Source organism: Solanum lycopersicum, chromosome 11 (assembly GCF_036512215.1).
Source record: "Solanum lycopersicum chromosome 11, SLM_r2.1".
NCBI lineage: Eukaryota > Viridiplantae > Streptophyta > Magnoliopsida > Solanales > Solanaceae > Solanum > Solanum lycopersicum.
The window spans coordinates 37,939,192-37,949,291 of NC_090810.1; the positions used below are offsets into that span (position 1 = coordinate 37,939,192).

Genomic DNA, 10,100 nt, shown 5'->3' on the forward strand with positions numbered 1-10,100 from the left:
CGTGACATCCAAATATCTTCCACGCACTTCAATTGCGTGGAGTCATGAAATGAGCCACGTAGAATAAAAGGTATATAAAATTACAAAAACAAAGTTCAGAAAAGTAATAGGATCTTAGTGTAGTTGAGATGCGTCGCTAAAATTTTGATCATCGTCTAGCAGTTATTTATTCATTTTCCCAAATTGAAAATGAGAATTGTGAAAGAATGAGGGTTTGTTAGGGATGTAGCGTGAACCACGTCAAATGACTTAAAATATTGAAGTTAAAATAGTGACATGTTTCTTTGAAATATTGAAGTTACTATAATTGTGACATGTTTCTTTGAAATATTAAAGTTAAAATTGTGACATGTTTCTTTGAAATTGTAGGTGCATTTCCCTCTAATATTCCCATGCCTATAAATTCATAATCCACCTATCAAACTTTGCACAACCATCTCACACTTTTTTGTGGATATATAGAGAATTATAATACGAACATGTTTTCTCTTTGCATGCAACCTAGTGCTAGGTGAACTTTTTTTATCACTTCAACTCTTTTATTTATTTATTTTTTTTCTTTTCTATCACTTATTTCTTCTTTCAAATAATATATATGCAGTTTGAAAGTTCAAAGAGAGGAAACTATTGGTATGAGATTTTAATTTATTTTAAATTATTATTGTTATTTTTTTTATAAAGAATTTATTTTAAATTATTTTATTGTCTTTCATTTTCATTATGATATATTGATGTTATTATTCATGCAGGGAGTAGAGGTTATAATTATTCAACAAGAGTAGCTCGCAATCCAAACTTGAAAAAGTTGCAAACCAACTATTTGTTTCCTGAGGTTAGTATAATTATACTATATACTCTGATAGATCGTTTGGTGTATAGAATAAGAATAAATAGTATTGAATACGAAAATAGTTTGAAATAAAATTCTGACGTCATGTTTGGAATAACTTATTTCATCAATTATATCATAGTATTAAGTAATAGGATAAATTATTCTATATACATGATCGAATAAGTTATCGTAGAATAATTAATTCTAAGATAACGTATTTCCAACCAAACAACCTCCTTAGGGCTTTCATGCTTGGTTCTTTAATTTATCCTTAAAATTACATGAGTCGAGATAGGGCCATCTGAATAAGGTCGGGGATGTAATTAATGTCAAATTGATATAATGATATAAAATAGTGTTGATATTTTAGTAATATTTGAAACTTGAAAAAGAAACACCAAAAAATAAATTTAATATGCATAAGGTTTTATCATTTAAGAAGCTTTAAAATATTCAATAATGAGAGAATAAAAAGAGAGAAAGGCAAATGAAAAAGATAAATATAAAAATAATAATGTAGATTCATGAAAATCATAATCAGAATATAATCATGCAACAAAATAGATTGTCATGTAAGAAAGAAATATTATAATTAACTAAACACTATTTCATTTCTTCGATTATCTCAATGATTCTCATCTTAAATAAGGTGAAAAAATAATCTTATATCTCTTATCAAAAAAATTCTTTTTAGATTTATCAATACATAGAGATTTGCTTAACAAAATAAGGGGCCCGAAATATATTGAGAACTCAAGAGATTATTTTAGTATTTTTATGATCGATCTATCCCTGAATCTAGGTAATTTTTTTTTTTTGCTTTTTAATATATATATATATATATATATATATATATATATATATATATATATATATTTATTTGATGGTGAGGTATTAATTGTGTATTTGTCTTATTTCACATGACAGATATTAGAAAGGGAGCTTAAACATGTGGAGAAGTACCCAAATGCTAAAGTAATTAGCCTTGGAATTGGTGATACCACGCAGCCATTACCCCAACCTGTAGCTTTAAGCATGTCTAATGTGCGTAACATAAATCATCAACTATTTTTACTGCTCAATGTGTTTAAATTGACTTGTTTTTACTGATTTTTGATTTTTAAGTTATTTTTGTTTGTTTGTTATAGAGCGTTCAAATAATATAAACGTTTTAAAAAGTATTTTGTAAGCTGAAAATGTACTAAAATATTACAAGAATACAAAAGTCAGATATGGGACATTCCTAACATATTTTTGACTTTTAGCTTATATATATATATCACGTTTAAAAAATCAATCCAAACACACAAATATATATATTATAAATGTTACAATAATATTTTTGATTTACCCCTAAATAAGCTGGAATTTTCAAATGCTTTTGGTTGTTAATATTACCAAAAGGCCAACGGATGGAATAAAATAAGTTTGAATATTTTAAGCATTTTCCACAAAAGGATTTCGGGGAAGTTTAAGGATTTCTCTTGTCTAAAAGATCAAAAATAAATTAATCTAACATATATACACTATAATAAAATGACTATTAGCGACATTTAATTCTTAATTATCGCTAAAATATATATTTTTAGCAATAATTGTCACTTTTTATATATGTCTCTAAAGTCTTTAGCGACAATAATTTTAATAACATTAAACTAATACAGATAAAAACTTTAACCCTCTTTATTAGTGTCAATATTTAATACCAATAAAAATTATTTTTATTATAGTAATATTAGCACATGTTTTTAAAAATATTCGAAGAATAATTCAAAATTTTAAAGAAGACCATAGAGAAACCGGAGTTGACTTCAAAGTCCAAATAATGTAATTCCACAACCTTTATTTTTATGTTTTGATTTAATTTTACTGTCATATCATTCTAAATGAACACCCCTGTTTTAAACATTGGACCCTAGACGTCAAACAACAAAATCTTTTACTCTAAAAATTATTATGATATTTTCTTTCGTCCTATTTTATGTGAGGTATTTTAATTTGGTATAAATTTTTTAAATTTTTTTTTTAAAATTTATGATCTAGAATAAACTATAAAAATTTATGCAATTGTAGATCATTTTATTAAAAATAACATAAATATTTTAGATTAAATTATTATTTAATATAAAAATATATCGTTCATTATAATTTTTACTTGCAGTATGCACGTGCTCTTTCAACACCTCAAGGGTATACTGGCTACGGACTGGAACAAGGGAACAAGGTGGGTCATACTCTTTCTTTATTTTCTGAGTTAAATATATTTATATCGATGTGTTTTGTACGAAAGATCAGAAAATATTTAAAAATTATTTTTTTGATTGTAGATGGATACTTTATTTTATATTTTGTATTTGATAAATAAGTAAGAAAATATTATTTCAAGGGTACTTCTTCATATTTATTGAATTTATAGGACATATATATTTATTAAGAAAAATATTTAGGGATATAATTTAAAATTATATTTTTCGCTATTATTCTTTTTTAAAATCATAAAATATAATGTTGCAAGTAGTGCAATTAACCTCCTAGAATATATCACATTTTATTAAAGGAAAAAAATAAATATGAAAAAAATTTAAATATCTATTTAAACTTTAAACAATTTAATTATTTTGAACAATGAAAAAAACCTAAAAAAACAGTTAATATGAAATTAAGAAAGTATATTTTATCTAACAAAATACGTGCAAAAATTTCAAAGTGAAGGTTGAGGGAGGAGCCAAGTGAATTTGGAATATCACTTGCGCACGTGTTTTCCCTGCTTTTATTAGAGAAGTTATTTATTTTTTTTTTGAGAAACTTTGTATTAACTTGAGGGAAACAGTTTGACTAACCAAACATAGAAAGATTCAAACTAACGTACTTCCTTTTTATTGCTGACCAAACAAAATTAAAGTAATATTATTGATTGAATTTGACAGGAACTAAGAAGAGCAATTGCAGAAACAATATATAAAGATCTTTTGGTAGAAGAAACTGAGATCTTTGTGTCTGATGGTGCACAATGTGATCTCTCAAGAGTTCAGGTATACTTGCATATTTTCATTTTTAATCGGTTTAAAAAAGACATAATTTACAAACATGATTTTTAACTTGACGTCATCCAGTAATTATGACATTTAACTTTGGATATGCACAAGTAGACATTTAAACTTGTATAAAATTGAACAAATAGATACATTCGTCCTACATGACATCCTATATGATAATTTTACTTCCTACGTGGCATCCTACGTGTACTATGTCATATAGGACATGTGTGTTTACTTATTCATTTTTATATAAGTTTAAGTGTCTACTTGTGCACACTCAAAATTGGAGGACATAATTTTCCGCTGAAGTCAAGTTAAGAATCACGTTTATGTATTATGCCTTTAAAAAACAATGTTGTCTTTCTATATTTGAAAGTAATTGAACTTTAAACTTTTATTTATCCTTAATCAATAATTTATAGTCGCTCAAATATTAAAGACAAGATTTATACCACAAATTCTAGAGATTTTTCTTATTGTACTTACTAGGGGTGTTAAAAATGAGGCCAATTATAGATAACTCATCCAATCCGTTCAAAATTTTCAGGGTTGAATTTAGGCATAATACATAAATATAGCCTTTAACTTGGCTTTGAATCACATTTATACCTTTCAACTTTGGGTGTGCACAAGTAGACACTTAAACTTGTATAAAGTTGAACAAATAGACACATGTCCTACGTATCATTCTACATTTCAAATTTTGTCCTACGTGTATTGTGTCATGTAGAATTTATGTGTTTATTTATTTAAAAGTTGGATAGTTAAAATGCTTGCTTGTGCATTATGAAAGTTGAAGGTCAAAGTTAAAATTTTAAGTCAAGTTTAGGGTCTAATATATGTATTATGCCTTGAATTTAAGATAATTTGAATTGACTATAATCTCAATTCTCAACTCATTCGAATCTTACCCGATTTAAAAGAAAATCTTTAATTGAATCCAACTTCATCTCTAATTTCAACCCATTTTAAAACTTTTAATTACTATATTATCACATACTCCCTAGTTGTCATTGACCTGCCTTGTGCCACAACAAATTCTTTCTTGCAGCTCCTCTTAGGTTCCAATGTGTCAATTGCTGTACAGGATCCATCATTTCCAGTGAGTTACTCTTGCTCTCATTTGTCTTAATTAAATTTGCTTTCAACTTAATTATTTATACTGTTATAAACAGAGATATAGGTGGAGCTAGGTGGAGTTCACGGGTTCGGACGAATCCACTAGTTTTTCGTAGATTCTATATTTGTGTTAGAAAAATTTAAATAAATATATATATATATTAACATGTGAACCTCCAAACTACTAACTTTGGCTCCGCCTACAGGGATATATAGATTCAAGTGTGATTATGGGGCAGAGTGGTGATTTGAAGAATGATTCAGGGAGATATGGAAATATAAAATACATGAAATGCAACCTAGAGAACGATTTCTTTCCAGATCTGTCCAAAACTGAAAGAACAGATGTTATCTTCTTCTGTTCTCCAAACAATCCCACTGGTCATGCAGCATCTAGGCAACAATTGCAGCAACTTGTAGAGTTTGCACAAGTAAATGGTTCAATTATTGTGTATGATGCAGCTTATTCTGCATATATTTCAGACTCAAGCCCTAAATCAATTTATGAAATCCCGGGTTCTAGAAAGGTAATATTATGAAACTTTTTTAGTGAAAAATGACTCCTCCCTTCCGTTTTATATGACTCTGCACGAAGTTTAAAAAAGTAAAAGAAACTTGTGGTCCAAAATGAATGATAGAAATTTGTGTGATTAAATTGTAAATCATTTCATTAAGGTTAAAATAAATATTTTATAGTTAAATAGTTACTAATATAAAAACATGTCATTCTTTTTGAAACTAATTAAAAAGGAAAGTAAGTCAAATAAATTGAGACAGAGGAAATATAACTTATAGATTCATCTTTAAACTGATTATTATTTCTTACTACAGGTTGCCATTGAGATCTCATCTTTCTCAAAGACGGCTGGATTCACAGGCGTTCGTCTAGGATGGACTGTAGTGCCTAAGGAGCTATTTTATCTAAATGGATTTCCTGTTATACACGATTTCAATCGCATAATATGTACTAGCTTTAACGGTGCTTCCAATATAGCTCAGGCTGGTGGATTGGCTTGCCTATCCCCGGAAGGTTTCAAGGAAGTTATGTTTAAAGTAGACTACTATAAAGAGAATGCAAGGATCTTAGTTGAAACTTTCACTTCACTAGGGTTTCGAGTTTATGGAGGTAGCAATGCGCCTTATGTTTGGGTTCATTTTCCAGGTTCGAAATCATGGAATGTGTTCAATTGGATTCTTGATAAGACTCACATCATTACAGTTCCTGGAATTGGATTTGGTCCAGCTGGTGAAGGATACATAAGGGTTTCTGCTTTTGGACGCAGAGAGAACATCTTGGAAGCATCTAAAAGACTCATAACCTTACTTTGTCACACAAATTAATACTTACTTTCATTCTCTGTTTTGACTCGGAGTTGCTTCCAACTTTTGATTTTTCATGTTTTACACTTAATAAGATTCACTTAAATAGTTGACACTTTTTTTTTTGTTTTCTCATCAATTATCATTTCTCTCATTCCTTCACAAAGTGAATTGTAATATAGGTACATTGTTTGTGTACCCTCATTATATATCCAAACATGCATGAGGGGTACAAACAAAGAATTCATCATTTCAAAAGAACTCATAAAAATCTATATATCCTTGCAAGCAATATCCATTTTTCAAGATATTATGACTTTCTTTTGTAGCATTTTGTCACGTCATTAGTCTTCTACTAATCATTCATGTGACTCTTGGCAGCTTGCTCACGTCTTTCACCAGACAATACGATACATTTATATAATAAGAAATTTGTAGATTAAAATATCAAATTTTAGCAAAATTTAGTGATTCTTTACAAAAAGGCCTCTTACGAAAGAAATAATCCCAATAATTAGAAAACAAGACATATTTGTACACTGGTTTTTCTCCATCTTTCAGCATTTATGGAAATGGACCAGTGACACTATCAAGGCTAGAATTCAAAATAGCCGTACAATATATCCGTGTCGTGCTTAAATCACTTGCACATTGCTCAATAATCTTGTATCGATCATTGCTCATGATATGCATCGAGTCACCTATGTTAACCACTAAGGCACCTTTGATTGGAGTTATGTGGATCCAATTATTGCCTTTAGTCCCTCGTACATATAGACCCCCCGTTTTGTCTTGGAAGAGTAGAGTGATGCAGGACATGTCGTAGTGTCGGCGAGACCAAATGGTGATACTTGGATTTGGGCAAGTTGGATAATACTTTACGTTGATAGCCATAGTTCCCATCAAGAGAGGTTCTAAAGATTAATCAATTTCATTGATATTAAGATACTTCAATAGCACCTTTTAGCCTACTTTTGATTCTCCAAGACTTGTTTAGTATAAATCAAGGACAAATTTAGAAATTTCATGAAGAGCGTACAAAATTTAATGCCAAAGTAATTTAATGTCAAAGTCAAGAATTTCACTAGGAGTGTTCTAATAGTCCATCAGAAACAACAATTTTTACCTCACAAAGGTAGAAATAAGATTTGTGTACAACATATCCTCTTCATACCCTAATTGTGGAATTATACTATGTGTGTGTGTATATACACATATTGTAAAAAGGATAAAAAAATTCCCGCATATGCAATATAATTCTGATTTTACTTATATAAACCTTTATAAAATATAGATATAATGATAAAAAATACGCCTGAAGTAACACATTTTTGAAAATCTCTTATCTAATTTATCATCAACTAATTATCAAAACACACCTCAAAATTAATTAGTCGATGGCCATTAGGAAGAACTTTTATATCTAATTAACTTGTGACACAACCTTTTATGATTGTATTGAGACACTTGATCAAATAATTTTCGAGGTTTGTTTAGATTAATAGCTAACAATAATTCAGATAGAAAACACAAACACCTTCACTACAAAGCTTTCTCATTTTTCTCACCAATATCACTCCAAAAAATAAACACATATTCACCAGCACTATATCAATCTTTATAATACTTTACTTTTTCTTCGGTTGGCAATTCGAAAAACTTGTGTGTTGCATCATTCAAATCTTCAAAAACTTCAATTGGGATCCGTGATTGAAGATTGGGAAGAAACCCCACTTGCTTGTTGCTTCTTGAATTAATTTTTCAACATTAAAATCATCAAAATTTTAAAAATCAATTGTTGGGATTGATTCTTAATTCTCAATTTGATATTTGTGTAGTCTGTGTTCTTTTGGTTGAATACATTGATTTGGGATAATTTCAAGGCCTCTGTTTACAAGGCCTTTTATTCTATTTGCTTATTCTTGATTATAATGTCAAGTATATCATCATTTGTTTCAAATTAGATGAAATCATTTGTTTGTTGAATTTAGATTTGTGTGTTCTAATTGGAAGAAGAAATTTGGGGTTTTTTATGCTGGGTTTGAGAGGGGTGTGAGGGGGAGAGGGGGGGGGGTTGTCTATAAATGATGGAAGTGTCACGACTCGAGCCTGCACCCTTGATATGGCAGGCACTCGAGAACCATTACTTATCCCCAAGTGAACCCTCATTCTAGTTGACTACAAGTGGAAGACTAACTCAAGTATACAAAGCTTAAAAAATGAATAAAAAATCATGAAAAGCTTTAACTCAAATGAAAAACTCTGAATAAAATAAATTATTCAACTCGCCATAAAATAGGTAACTTAAGTCTCTAAAAATCATTAACAAATTAAATGAACAGACTTCTGAAACTCTATTATCTATCTACGAAGACTCTAAATGACAAAGATGGAAGTCAGGACAAGACCCACGACCTCCTACAAACTAATATAACTGAAAGTAAAAGTGGAACCCTTCTGATATAATCTGTAATTCTACTACAAAAATATAAAAATCGATGTTTTGATGATAGACAAGAAATGAAAACAATTGTAGTAGCAAATTGACACAGCCAAGCAGCCCAACAATAGAATTATTTGTCACAGTAGCAAAATGACGCAGCCACGCAGTGAAGCAATAGAATTATTTGTCAAAGCCAAAATTAATATATTGAAGATATAAGTTGATACAAATAAGGAAACCTTAATATATTTTATCAAGGAAGGAAGTTGTATATAATAAGAATTGTACTATAAAAGGTAAAATAAGTAATGCTTGTTTAAATACAATTACAATTTCCTTACCTTATTTGATAAGGATTCAAGGCAAAAGAAAACTCTATAAGAATAGGACAATTGCAGATGAAGAAGATCACGACTTCACATAGAGAGAAAAGTGAGAATTATTCATCAAGTAGAAGTCTTCAAGATCGATAGATTTGCTAAGTTCAAGAAGTTCTTGAGTTAGAAAGTCTTGAACGTGTAAAACTATTTTCTTGTTTTGTTCTTAAGTGTTAGTTACGATTTCTTGTACAAGAAGTGGGTTTGGCTTCTTGTAGAGTTGAGTTTTAGTGAGGTTTGTAACAAAAGGTGGGTTTGACCTTTTGGAGAATAGAAGTAATCGATTGTAGTCAATCGAGAGTGGTAGTAGTGGTAAGGCTTTTTGATTATTGAGTTGTAATCACAAAATCTTATAGTTGAATTAATAAAACGAGTTTTTCCTTCCTTGAGTGAGGAAAGTTTTTAATTTAACAAGTGTTTGTGTCTTGACTTAAAAACAATTTACAAGAACCTGGTTCTTGTTCTAGGGGATAGGTTTCTTCACCTTCGAAAGTAAGGAGTCTTACCATAGCAAACTCAAACTCCATGTGGTATCAATAAAGCTCCTATGGATGATCCCGAATAGTTGTATCTACATCATGAAATGATGCAATCCAAATGGCTTAGTACGTGACATGTATGAGCACGTAAGTGAAATTCTAAAGCATAAACGTAAGCTTGAACTTGATAAAAAAGGAAACATACTTACCTCTTTTCAAACTTACTCAACTCAAGGAATACTCAAAAGTACTCAAAACTACTTAAACTTACTCAACTCAGTGAAACTCAGCAATTAGGTACTCAACACAAGGAGACATAGATCAACTCAAGATACTCAACTCGAAATACTCTACTCATGATACTCAAGTATAAATCAATAGTAAAAGATGCAATATATTTGGAATGTTTTAAAACTATAGATAGAATCGAAATTTATTGAAAAATACAATAATAATTAGTGTGTATATAAAAATATAATATAACTCTGTGGG

At 29.5% G+C, this 10,100-nt stretch overlaps 1 protein-coding gene across 1 annotated transcript; it reads left to right on the forward strand.

Annotated features, from left to right (window-relative positions):
- The first annotated feature begins 408 nt into the window (after nucleotides 1–408).
- LOC101252842 (aminotransferase ALD1, chloroplastic) lies at nucleotides 409–6,428 on the forward strand. The gene is made up of 9 exons (XM_004250704.5): nucleotides 409–511; nucleotides 602–630; nucleotides 750–832; nucleotides 1,760–1,876; nucleotides 2,994–3,056; nucleotides 3,760–3,864; nucleotides 4,922–4,972; nucleotides 5,196–5,516; nucleotides 5,821–6,428. The coding sequence occupies exons 1-9, from the start codon at nucleotides 480–482 to the stop codon at nucleotides 6,328–6,330; spliced, it is 1,311 nt and encodes a 436-aa protein (XP_004250752.1). The 5' UTR covers nucleotides 409–479; the 3' UTR covers nucleotides 6,331–6,428.
- Nucleotides 6,429–10,100: the final 3,672 nt, after the last annotated feature.

Excerpts from the sequence above, each read along its gene's own strand:
- LOC101252842 (XM_004250704.5), top strand. The coding sequence starts at position 480 with ATGTTTTCTCTTTGCATGCAACCTAGTGCTAG. Across the intron at positions 1,877-2,993 it reads TAGCTTTAAGCATGTCTAAT|TATGCACGTGCTCTTTCAAC; the intron begins GTGCGTAACATA and ends TTTTACTTGCAG. Across the intron at positions 4,973-5,195 it reads TACAGGATCCATCATTTCCA|GGATATATAGATTCAAGTGT; the intron begins GTGAGTTACTCT and ends CTCCGCCTACAG.